Here is a 13,741-nt window from a genome sequence, read left to right on the forward strand (position 1 = left end):
TCTCCCTAGAAAGATGCATGTCAAATGGTTCCAGCCAAAGCCATAGCCAGGAATACTAACAAGTTAAAAATATTACTTAAGAAGAAAAGGTGCAGAAAATAGAAATATACTGGAACCAGGAAAGACTGAGGGTCCAGACCTCCTGCCTGATAATATCCTATTTTAACTGACAGTTAAATGGGTAAAGTTATGAGCTGAAACCTAATGGTAATGACGTGATTTTACCTTTATATCAGGCAACATTACCTCCAACAGGGAAACACAAAACCTAAAAAAGTAGACTGATTCACTGATCCAATAGGATATTCAGCAAAGTAGTAAAGTGAGTCAAGCCTACAGAAGTGTAAGAGTGGCATGGATACATTTTTCTTGGTCTCAGAAAAAAAAGCTAGGCTATTACAAAAAATATATTAAAAATAATGAAAACACAAGAAAATGGCTGATCTAGCAGCAGTGCCCATTACGTAACATTCTGGTACAGACACAGAATGGTAGGTTAAACAATATTAGAGTATAATAATCAATTTTGTAAATCACTCAATGAATTTCACAGAAGCAGCATGGTTCCATGCCCCACTGAGCCCCAGCAGTTTTACATAGCCAGAATTACTAAGTATAACGTGCAAAAAAAGACACCTTCATGATCAGAAGTTGACACATATACATGCCTAAGAACAGCTAATAAAATGTGAAGGTCCACAGACAGAGCAGATAAGGACAAGAGTCTCAACCCTAATTCACAGGTTAGAGAAATGTGGGATAAACAGGGATGGGAGAGATTACACTGCTCTCCTAGTGTAATTATGATCCATGGTTACACATCCTTCATCTACAAAAATAAATGTCTAGTCTTAATGCAAATGATGTTCATTTCGTCAAGACATTGTTAGTACTATACTCATCACTACTGATTTAACGTGAAATACCACGCATCCAGGCACATCACAGCTCAGTATTGCTGCAAGAGGGGCGCAAGGAAAAACCATGCAGCTTGCAGATGCTTTCACACAGAAAGACGGTACAAACTGATACTCTTCTATGATTCGCTTTGAACATTGGAGTGTTGTAAAATATATAGGAAATTAATGATCTATTTAAAATGTCTCTGTTGGATGTTATAATGATTTCTTTCAGTCTGAAATGATCACTACAGTGGTAGCCTGTAAGACTTTTACAAAAGGTGTGCTAGATAGCTTTGTCGTTATGCACAAAATCACCACTACTAAATTCACTCCAGAGTGCTTGCTCTAGAATTAGCATTATAAATTCCACTCCCTAATTCACTTAGGAGTACACATTACTGCCTCTATACCCATGTATTAAGCCACTGTGCCAGTGCTTACCTGCATTGCTAAGATTTGACTGCCTGTTTTTAACTAATGGGCAGTACAGAACCTCTGTCTTAACTATACTAAGAACTACAGTTCAGCAGCAGTGTGTCATATGCGTTTTCCTACAGACAGTCACTACAGAACCCTTTCCTTTGCAAACCCCTTCTGAGCATTCTCTCCCCTTTTCTCTCCTCTAAGGCTTCAGAGCCTGAGCCAAGCACTGGGGAATCTGCAAGATCCACAGCATATTTGCAGAGGAAGTCCACTTCACACCTATGAACTACTGCTTCTTGGGGAGCCCTCTTCTAACATCTTCCTTCTACCCTTGATTTTCTTATGACCAGCTCCCTTTTACACTACAGCCCCATCACCTAAGAAGGGGATGATGTTAAAAGATGACGAGTAGCTGGGCTTGACCAAGATTCAACTTGTTTTATAATGTTACTACAAAATGCAATGCCCTCCCCTTCCCTTCTCAAAATGCAAGGTTACACCATCAAGTCACACTGGAAGTACAGAATAGAGCACGCAAAAGCAATATTCGTGACTGCCAGAAAAAATGTCATTTGCATAACCAGTCACGGAGAAAGTGTTTGTCAAAGAGATACATACTTTTCCCAATACCAGTCTGAAAGTGCTAAAAGATAAACTGCTAAGCAGTATCAGCAGGAGAGATTTGGCTGAATGTATTGGAAAGGGTAAAGAAATGTGAATCGTTTGCTTAACAGGTATCCCACATTGGCACAAAAGACTTCTGAAACAGAAGTTTGCTGCTGAAGGCATTTTTATTATTTTCAAAATAGAAGCTGCTTGATGACCATGTGGAAAATGCAATGAACTTCTCTGGTTTTATCACAGGCATTAAAACCAAACCTTTAAGAAAGTAGCTTGAACAACACAGATGAAGTTTCGCTGTGATTCATTATTTCCGTGACAAGAAAAGTTGATGAAACATTTACAAAAGGCATAACAGTTTTTAGTGTGGGACTGGAGAATATGTTACAGTTACATTCTGTTACTCCCTTGCAGAGAAGGGGTCAAACAGAGGCTTCTTTTCATAGAAAATGATGCCCTAAGAAAGTCACAAAGATGTTTGTGTATCAATCAATTAAAAAAACCCAAAACAAAAACAAAAAAAACCCAAACAAAAAACCAAACCCAACAAACTTCTGTTCTTTATTAAGAAAGGAAAAGACAGGAAAGGAAAAGACACTACTACCTAAAAATAAGCCGGATGATTTTCAATCTACAAAGTTATCTTTCCTTGAATGCCACATAAACGCACTGCTAGTTTAGGGTCATTAAAGCTTTTTGTAAAACTGGAATGATGCTCACAATGTCTGATAGGAATTACTACCATCATTTGTCATTGCTATTAACTAGTGTTTTAAAACACTGTCTGCCACAAATAGGAGAAATGAATACAAGTAGTACTACAGAAATATATTTTTAAAAAATACAGAGAAAAATTAAAAGCAAAACCTTTGCAGAAGCCCACATTTGAGTTGTCAATACCTAAAAAAACTGGCAATGAAATCATGAACAGTTGCTCTTGCACAGCGCATGCCAAATTCAATACTGAGGATCCAGACAACTCCTCAAGAAATGAAAGTAATTACAATTTAACACCACTTGTAAATGCCACCTCTACATCACAGAAAGGTAACAAAAATAATGTATGTCTTGATGCTGACACACAACATGCCTTTTTATAAAAACAAAGACTTTGGGTTAAATGGGATGAAGTGCAATTATTACCAAGTTATAATCAAAACCAAGACTGTAACTGTCTAATGCCCATTTGCTAAGCATTTATAACAAGTGGGATAGCACACACTTTTAACTACCCTCATTATTTTCATACCCTTTGGTGACAACTCGGAAATTGTGGATTAGGTGAGAAGAAAACATTGATTCTCTGTAACCAAGATTTCTCTTAGGCATGTGCTTGATTTAACTAAACTCCAGGAAGTTATTGGGGGATGGTGGGGGGCATCAAGAGATCTGCACATCCCAGAAAACCAGCAACCTCGTAATTGTGCCATTCAAGTTACAAATGTACAGAGGACTGATTTAAGAGCTGAGCTGGAGTCAGTGCCACTGCAGTCTTACACCACCACATTTAGTTTAAGAGTAGTGAAACAGCAGCATGAGGAAAGATTTAAGAGAGAAACAAGGTCATACCCTACAGCCCAGTGACTAAAAATAAGGGACTGGATGGGTCAAACACCTGACCCTTTTGTTTCTACAAAGCATAAAAACTTTAATACTAGACATTAAGTGGCTCTCCAAGGAACCAAACAGCTCAATCCCTAATTAGGATCAAGAACTTTGGCACATGACTCTTAAACCCAAGCTGTTCTATGAATATCCACTTCAGTTTTTTATCAAATCAGCTTCAGTGAACTTCATTCCCAACCCCACAAACTGAAGAACTGGAAAAAAAAGTATACAAAGCCTTAAAAACATAATGGGAGAAAAAAAACCCAGCTCTACTTCACACCAGTGATGCATATTTTGAAGATCCCTTCACTACAATATAGCAAATAACTTTTTCCATATACTTAATTATTTATTGTAAGGCTCAAAGCCAAACTCAATGAGATAAGGTATTATAAGATGTTGAATCTCAATTTACACAGATCTAAATTAACTTGCATTTTTCTTTCCATCAGCTCTAAAAAGTTACAGTATTTTCCTATCAGTGTTTAAAGAAGCAAGAACTGAGATGAGCTTTCCTTAAGAGCCTTACTTGAGATTCCCACATTAATATTTTCAGTGCAAAGCAGAGGAAAAACATGTAGTGGATAGAAGGTCAAAGGAAAGGTAATCTTGCTTTGTAAGTACACACAGAAGTACACACACAAACTTTTGAGCAATTATGGCATAAGGATACAAAAGAGTGAAAGAAGGACTTGACTTAGATGTCGTATTCTCTCGGGGGCAGACCAAAGAGACTTTCAGAAGCTGCCTTAACTGAAAAAGAATCTCTGTATTACATACCTAATTTTGAAATCTTTCCAAAGGCTGCTTGCCTAGGATATGCTCAGCCAGGATACAGCCTCTGGATAATTCAGGCATGTAAAATGCCTTCTGACCTCCTTAGTGTCTGTTTGGCCTTTTCCACTGATGAAAGGAACCAAACTTTATTTTATTTCCACTCTTCAAGATGTGCCTCCTTAAACTGAGTACTTTTCTGAGTGCAATTCTCACATAAGAATAGGTGGTATAAACTTAGAATCTTATACAGCTTTACTTCTTCCTCACTTGAGAAATTGGAAACTAATTTAAAAGGGTAGGATCATACAAGCGTCTGTTCATTTTTGAAGCTACCAGTATAGGAAATATTTAAAATAGCAAAACAGACAAGAAAAAGCAAAACATCAAGTTCCCACAGGCTATGACTTCAACATTTCTTCTCATCTTTATCTCCACATCGATAGGCAGAGAGGCCAACAAGAATTCAGCATACCTGCTCCAACTTCGTTTTCTTCTTCTTCAATGTTGTTTTTGATACTGTCATACTCCTCATCGATTGCCTGGTTGCCACGCATTTGAGACAGAATTCTCCGTGCTCGCTGAGTCTGGCCTTTCTGAATGAGCCAGCGGGGACTTTCAGGAAGAAACAGGAATCCAAGAAACTGTATAACTGCTGGAACAGCTGACAGGCCCAGCATGTACCTGGAAATAATAAAGAAATATCTAATATTTGCCTACAAAAACATGCTATGAGAAGACTCAGCTACAGCTACTCAACCTGTCATTTACAAATCAAACCCTCCCCTCCCTTGTATTCTTTATCACCAGAAGTTAAGCAGGCAATAATCATATTCTGCAAGTATTTTAGAAAACAGGACCCTCGCTTTCAATTCCAGGAAGTCTCAAGGACATGTTGCCTATTCTGCCACAACTGGCCCTAGAGCCACTGGTCCCGAGGACACTAAGTCAGACTAAACAAAAACCCTGAAACATTCCATTAGTTTGGAAACCGATAATCCCTTCAGCAAAGAAACAAGAAAGTAACGAACTGAAAGAGAAAGCAAAGGCACAGAGAGCAAATGGGTACTGCTGACGGCAAAAATGAGACCGAAATCCTGCTGTTTTACAGACATATTAAAAAAATAAACCCAAAACCAGCCAATGAAAAATGCTAATTTGGTCAGTAATAAGCATACACAGATACAGGTGACCAAGGAATACACCTCTTGTGTAAGGAGATACCTGTTCTATTGTTGAAAGTTTCTGACTACAAGGTGAAACACTGAAAAAAGTTCACTTCACCAGCATGGCAATTTACCCCAGAGCTTTTAGACAGTCTGCTCTTAAATCTTCAGCCAGCTGCAATGTTAGGTTTTAAATCAAAACTGCATTTTAGATGCCTGAGGGGGCTACTATATCTAGCATTAAGGCTAGTTCTCTGCTCAACAGAGAATTACCACTGGCTGGAGGGTTATGCTTCCAGGCATCAGCACTGACACATGTGACAACACCCACAGATACCATGATTCGCCCCAGATAAAGTGGGGGGAAAAGACTGTGGAAGACAAGCAAACACCAACTTTCATTGGTGGTTCTGGTCTATACACTTCACATTTTTATATTCTTTCAGTAAAAATCTATTAAGAATAACAAGAATTGCAGAACAATGTATAATTTTGCTCTGTTTTTAAATCTGACCTTTTCCCATTTGCACTTCACTGAGATTTTTTTCACTTCCATTAAAGACACTTAAACAGTGCTGGCATCGCCCTTACATTATTGCAGCTATCGTAGGTTTCACATCAGTGGTTATAATCATTAACACACCTCCAGAAACTAGCCCTCAGGATGAATACTGAGGTAGTCTGTACTCAATAACAGGTTCACACCATGACATCAGTCAAGAGATTAAGGAGATTTGCTAATCTCTCTTCCAGCTCCTCTCTTCATACCCCAGGATGCATGCCTTGACACACCTGATTCAGCAGTCTCTCACCTGGATGCTTTTATAAAGCATGCTATGAAACAAGATTGATAATAGAGTAGGAAAGAGAGCACAACCATTAACAGAAACCTTGTTTCAGGGCAATGAACCAAAGGTATTCGTCAAGTTCAAATGCATTTTGGATGAAAATGGAAAAATACTTCCTCAGAGGCATCTGTAGGTTTAACAAAGAAAAACACAAGCAATGCCACAGGGCAGGAAACTGGAGAACGGGGAAAAGAACACCCAAAAGGTAATGCAAAGAGGATGGCCATCCTGGGACAATGTGCGTGCAGGCCAGTCTTCCTATCCCCAAGCTAAGCCTTCAAGTTCTTCCTAAAACCAGCAAAAATTTCCAAAGCTCGTACAAATAAATCTTGGTCTAGAACAAAATTTGTGAGCAAGTCTCTTATTTTCTAACACTTTAAGAATCATTAGTTAAAAAAGAAAGAAAAGCAGATGGGAAGAACATAAATTCAAAACACAAAGTTTGTGGAAGAATTATTAGCTGTGTGGTTTTTAGCCAACATATCTAACCTGTATCACTAATTCACTAATGCTTTCATTCCTTATGTTTTCATTCTCATTCATTAATGTCCTTATTTCTTCCTACGCTCTTCCCTCTCCACAAACATTTTGGTAGCTGTATACAGAATCACCTTTACACATACACCATCGAAGCTCACCAAACTGTATATTCAATATCTGCATTAGAGTGGTATTCAGAAAGCCTTTTCTATTTCAAAGGAAGAAAGGAACAAAACCATAGAGATTAAATACACAGTTGCTGTATTCTGTCAAACTGCAAGCAAAAGGATCTAAATAAACAGATTTAGTCCTTTACACTCATAAAACCTAATTTCTGCTCCTCCAAAGCCCTTCAGTCCCTTAAACACAGCAGAACCTCCAGAACTAAACAACTGGGTACCTGCAATCATCTTTGGAGACAAAAATCAATTGACACTCCTGAAAGCTCGATCCAGCCTGTTAAGGCTACCAGTTGGACTCTACTGGATTGTTTATCACAGGCAAGATAAAGAAATATACAGAAAGTACTCACTCACTAAAGTCAGTTTCCAATCAACATGTTTCTGGACAAAGTTGAGTACAAGGAAGAGGTGAGAAGGAAAATCTTCAGGTAAGAGCAACATCCATTGCAAGTTCAAGAGTTGTTGCAACTTCCAGATCAAGCAACTTTGATATAACCAATTTAGAGTAAAAACAGGCAATTTTAGACATTTCATGCAGTAAGCCAGCTTTCAGAAATCTAATATAGTTCCTTCCTACACAGAGTACAAGACTTTGCATTTGAAGCCAGATGTCTAGCAGACCTGAAAAAATCCAGCATGGAATTTAATAAGCCTGCTGTAACATTTCTCCTTCTCAGACATACTGCTGCAATACTATTAAGATGGCATTAGCAGGGTTTATAAAGCTAACCTGACATAAGAGTCATGTTAAATATTTGTTTTCTTCGGTTTATTTTTAATTTAATATCCAGCAATACCAAGAACAAGCAGAGCTGAGAAAAGTAAAGTTCTGTATTGTTTTTTGTAGCAATCCAATACGTAGCCATTCAGTCACTAAGAACTACAATAATTGCTGTAATTTTCCTTCTTATACGTGATGACTCAGGAGTGAACATCTGTGATTTCTCCCCATGTGTTTGCTGGTCATTCTTTCCAGGTGACAGACCATCTGTACTGTTCCCGGCTCAGTCTTAGGTTGCAGTAAACTAGCTGAGCACAGCCAAGTACACAGCCCCCAGTTAACAGCTCCAGCGTCACAGCTGAGAATCTTTGGGTCCCTCATCACTACCATGACCTCAGTTTCTGCCCAATGCATCATCAACAGTTTCACTTCACTTCGCTCCACTCAATCCAGCAAACAGTACTTGGCCTGTACGTAACACATAGTATTACTGAATTAGCAAAAATTATCCAGCATGAGCCAGCAGGCAAGAAACAATTACTCCTCACTATTCAACACACTGTGCTGAATCTGGAAGACTGGGACCACCAAGATGAGGGCAAGCTACAAACCAGGAATAGCAATAGATCACTAAGACAGTCGTGCAACTGGGGTGTATGACATAAAAGAAGAGGCTGAGAGAACTGCCCAGAAAAGAGATGATGAAGAGATCTAATTGCATCTTTCACAACTTAAAGAGAGCTCATAGTGAAGATGGAGACGGACTTTTCTCAGATGTATGCTGTGAAAGGACAACAGTCAATAGTCAAAAGTTGCAACAAGGAAAGCTCAGATCAAAGATAAGGGAAAACAATTCTTCACAGTAAGAGTGCCTGAACGTCTGAACAAGTTGTCTTGAGAAGTGGAAACGACCATAGTTGGAGATTTTCAAAAGTCTCACACAGCTCAGATCAAACACCCAACCTCCTAGTCTTACTCAACCCTCAGATTCTGGATCTTACTTTTAATTTTTTCCAGTTCAGATAGATTAAAAGGCCTGAATTATACATATCAAAAAGATGGTAACTTGTGTGTAACAAACTGGAGTGACATTTTTCCCTTATTAATCATTTAAATACAACTGTACTTGTCAATCCTTTTCTCAAAATTGAGCACATTTCCTTAACTGCAGAAAAGCATTAGCAATACTATAGAACTAAGTTTTTCTTTCAGTGAATGCTCTTTCTCCATTCTCTGTTAGTGGACATAGAGTCTGCCAGAGAATGCAGCTGCATTAAAATGAAAAGGTCATCAAAAGCTTCACGTAAAAATGTGAAATGCTATTTTCACTTGAGCTAAAGTAGCTAATGCATTTTCAGAAAGCGTAAGGCAGAGCTGAAACTTAAACGAAACTAGATCAGCATGAAGTGACTTTTCTTAAGGTCAAAATGTGGCATCTTTTTACAAGAGAGGCAAAGGAAACAATCACACGGACAAGAAGTAAAAACCTCAAACTTCTTGAATCTTCAGACATACACAAATTGAACCATAGATTAAGAAGAAAACATTAGCTTTTTGTTCTAATGCATATTTCTTTACATACTATAAAAAGATCACCTTCCAAGTTCTTCTATGTACCAAGTCCCAAATTAATTGTTCCTCACTTAAACCTCAAACATCAGTGCACCTAGAAATCCCTATCCAGCTCCATCAGAAGCAAGAGAACTCAATAACATTTATGTTGAAAGTTATTGGGCTGGGGGGATGATCCTTCAAATTAGGATTTTCAAGTAGGAAAATTATTCCAGGCTGCAGCAACAGAAATCAAAGGCCCTACAACATGCTCCCCTTTCCCAAACTGTTTCAAGAGAAAAACACACCTAATGAAGCACAAGTTTCCAGAAGCTGGAACGCGTAAGTTATTCCTCCTACACATTTCTGTTAATTATTTTTTTCAAGTAGCACTGCAAGTAAAACACTGAGCCACTGAAATTTCTCATCTCTCTCAAATGACAGACCGCCATAAAGAAGGTAGGTATAAGGCTGCAGTCCAGAAACATCTAATGATGCCTACAGGAAGAAAATAATATCCAGAAAGTAGAGTAAAAGACATTTGTATTATTCTAAAGACTAAACTTTTAACTATAAAGTTATGCTACAATATCCTTCACTTCAATTTCAATTGGATTATTACTGCTTAGATTAAGAATATTCAAAATACATATCTATTGTGCGCATACAGCATCATACTTGCTGGAAATTTGCCTTTTGAAAAATCAGCATGTATTATTCTAAATGCAAAAGGCAAGCTCCTTTCATAAACATCATGACAAATCATTCAAGCCTGTTGACGCATATTTATTGCTCATCCATTTTCAAGTTTAGTAAAGTCAGAAAAACTAAGTATACTGTGAATATTAAGCCTAAGTGAAAGCCGTATGGATCTTATTTAGCAAGAGTTTAATAATTAAAATTCCATTTCAGTATACGGTTTTATCACTCTATACATAAACTCTATTTTACCAACAAGAATTATAATAGCTGTCAACCAAATCACAACGACGCCAGTTTTGCTTTTAGCAAGGAAGACTCGCAAACCTCCATCCATCCTTTGCGAGGTAGCTGAAGATTCCATCGACGATGCTTGCAAAAAACTGCCCTCCAGTGATGAACAGAGTGTTAATGGTGACTAATCTGCCTCTTAGGTGTGGTGGAGCAACCTCTGCGATGTACACTGGCACAGTCATAGATGCTACACCTACAAGAATAAATTAAATTACAGTTATAGAATTGAAAGAGATACCATATTCCTTTTTCATCATAAAATATTATACCATTTAAATGGAACAAGCTGGAAAAAAATTTTTTCCAGGTTCCAAAAGATGAAATGAAAGAAAATACACCTAATGAACTCTAGAAGAATACCCAGAGCGAACAGGTACACACACTGGTTGCTAACAGCTGTATTGCAAGTTCAAGGATTGATGTAATGATACAAGGAATAACTCACTTCAATTCATGTTGCATGTATACTAAGATTAAATGAAAAGCATAAATATATTAATAGTTTTGAAACAAAGAGATGCTACAATCCAAGTAAACATAAGTGACTTTAAAGAGAACTTTAGCACAGTATCCACCTCCAAGAAAATGCATTAGTATTATTATTACGGTATAATTTCATTATTGTTATATAGAATGTATTGTTTCTTATCTTTCTTGATTCTTGCCTTGGTTTAAAATATTCCATATACAGTGCAAAAAACTCTACCACCACAAGGAAGCAAGGACTGAAGCTAAAGTACAGGTGCCTTTTATTCTGTCTTAACACTGCTAGTATTTCCTACAAATTATGCAATGGCTCTAAATGAGCCATTTGTGCAAAAAATAGAAGTGCCAAGTGGAACACATACAGGACCGTGCGTGCACGCACACACACACACCTTCAAAACAGGAGTTCAATGGCATATAAAGAGCAGAGCTGGGTGCAGTACATGCTTTGGTGGTCTAAATCCACTGAGAAATTCATGCTCTCATTTGAAGAAAATGTGTATCCCTATTCCCTTAGGCAAACCAACAGTGAAAACCAATGCAAATTTTTTTTTGTAATTAAAACTGAAAGTACATTGGTGGCACACACACAAAAACACATTTTGACTGAAGCCAGCTGAGATATAACTTGAGCAGAGTGAGCACAACCAAGCAGCAGCAGGGACATCACATCTTCCAGACTGGGGCAGCTCCACCACGTCCACACCGACAGCCCCACACCAGCATGGGCTAGTGCCATACCCCCAGCAAGAAAGGGAGTCACCTAAAGGCATGCAGGAGGTTCCTGAAGCACAGCTACGGTTTCCAGCTTATGCACAGCAGAAAGGCTTCATCACAAAATGGCAGAGGCTTTGGCCAGCACCCTGCTGCCTGGCTGACTCACCAAACTAAGAGCACAAAGTCATCTTTAGCAACAAAGTTAGCCTGACAGAACTGCTGGGAGCCTCCAAAAGCTCAAGCGAGGAATATAGATTGTTTAATAATAAAATGGCATCAGAAGATCTTTTGTTACAATAGGTAAACGCTCACAGCAGCTTCTCAGCATAACAACCCAGTTCCTGGCAGAGCATCCCAGGATGCACCAATGCCACCTCCTCCTATTGACTGAGCAGCCCACACTGAATAAAAAACACACACATAAAAATGTCAGGAGAATAAAAAAAACCTCAAAACATTAAAAATTTATTCAACCATTTTTCAAAGCCAACCAGAATGCACCATGGAAAAGAGCATTCAAATAGCCCTTTGTGTGTTTGACAGAGAAGCAAATTCTCAAAATGCAGTCCACCATTACAGGTATTTCTCTCACAACCTTTACATCATTGTTTGAACTAATGACAATTAAAGCAATGTAGATAGTGTGCACGTAAGGGAAAAGCCTTTATGGGAAAGCATAGAAGCATGTCTGCTTTCTGGAAACAAAAGCCACCGAGGGCCCGCGCAAGGCAGCAGCTCATGCCGGAGCAGAGAGGAAGGTCCCTGGCGCTGCAGCAACCCTGGTCTGGGCAGGCCAGGCCTTCCCGCTCCCCTGACCGCCCCTCTGCCTCAGGCATGGCACCTCACACGCTCATGCTCCGTCCCCCACTGCAGCCTGGCCATCTTCTCACTGTCAGGGCCAGCCCGGCGGGATGTCCAGCTCTGCAGGGCCAGGGCCAAAGCCCCATGTCCTGGTCTCTGCCAGCAACAGGCAGCAGAAGCCTAGGAAAGGCTCAGCAGCAAAAGAAGCATGGAGTAATTCCCCTGCTACATCCTAAACAAGCTTCTAATAATCACCAGGTTTGGGAATTCGTGACTAGGTGGACCAGACGCTTGGTATCTCTGGAGGGCATTTTTGAGGTTTTTTTTGAGGGTATTTTCAGTTTTTTTCCTCTCTGCTACTCTGTTAAGACCAATCATCACTAACAAGCCATGGTACTTCCAAGATGGAAAGAAAAAGAAAAAAAAAGAAAAAAAAACCCTGTGGTTGCCAGTGGCTATTTTATCATTTGATTTGGCCCATAAAGCACCTTCCTTGCTGTTTGCGAGAGTAACATGGAAATGAGAGAATACTGAATGCAGAGCAGCAGGAATGAAATGAGATACCAAGTCCTGCAACAAGGAGCCGGCAGGTATAGAAACAGAACAGGGTCTTGCAATAAATACAGAGAAGAAAAATATAGCTGTGTTTCCATCTTTCAAGGGCAGCTACTGAAAGTCAGTCCCTTGCCTTCATCCTCCCCCATGCCCTGCAAACAGAGATACCATTAATAGCTTTAGAAAAATAACATATACACCCAAGAAGGGTATCTCTGAGATAGATAATCATCTAGCAAAGCTAATTTGAAACATAAAGATGGCACACCTTTACATGGATTTCACTAGAAAGCTTTTAGATGTTCACAACCAAAACTAATATATGCTCTGTAAAAGTTACTTTTTCCCCCATTCAACTCTTAACAAAGGCTGCTGTTACACAGTATCTGCAGAGAAATCTTGTTCAAAACATGCCAGCCAAATCTGCTTCTCATGCATCCAAAAAGCAGAGCCACACCATTGACCAGACCAACGGCTATTGCCAACACTCAGCGCACATTATCAGTCCTGGGACACTGCTACTACCACCATTAGCCCTGGCCAATGCAACACTTACCACTTCCAGGTGAAACCAAAGCCTACTGCTGTAACCTAACGGTAGTGTGAAGGTTAAAACGTGTCCGTCAAGTGTCTCGAAGAAGAGCCACGATGACAGCAGGTTTACTGTTTCTGCTGTATTCTTGCCACAAAGCTAATGACTACAGGAATTAGCAGTGGAAAAGGAAGCTTGCACACCTCAACAGTCCTGTCACAATCTAGCCAATGATACTAGCTATTCAGCTAGCATTATTACAATAGTTGAAGTTATTTATTATCAAACCTGCAACAAACAGCACATGACTTCCTAGGAAAATCTAAGGAGTTACAGTATTAGTTCAAAATCACACAGAATTGTTTAGATTGACAGCGACAT

At 39.1% G+C, this 13,741-nt stretch overlaps 1 protein-coding gene across 1 annotated transcript in view; it reads right to left on the reverse strand.

The window, feature by feature from the left end:
- SLC2A13 (solute carrier family 2 member 13) overlaps nucleotides 1–13,741 on the reverse strand; it is a 164,300-nt gene that overhangs the window by 123,898 nt on the left and 26,661 nt on the right. The window contains exons 2-3 of the mRNA XM_075081344.1: nucleotides 10,303–10,462; nucleotides 4,804–5,012 (exon numbers count right to left, since the gene is read on the reverse strand). Of these exons, the coding sequence (XP_074937445.1) occupies nucleotides 4,804–5,012; nucleotides 10,303–10,462 (369 nt within the window). The remainder of the gene's footprint in view (nucleotides 1–4,803; nucleotides 5,013–10,302; nucleotides 10,463–13,741) is intronic.

Source organism: Phalacrocorax aristotelis, chromosome 1 (genome assembly GCF_949628215.1).
Source record: "Phalacrocorax aristotelis chromosome 1, bGulAri2.1, whole genome shotgun sequence".
Taxonomy (NCBI): domain Eukaryota; kingdom Metazoa; phylum Chordata; class Aves; order Suliformes; family Phalacrocoracidae; genus Phalacrocorax; species Phalacrocorax aristotelis.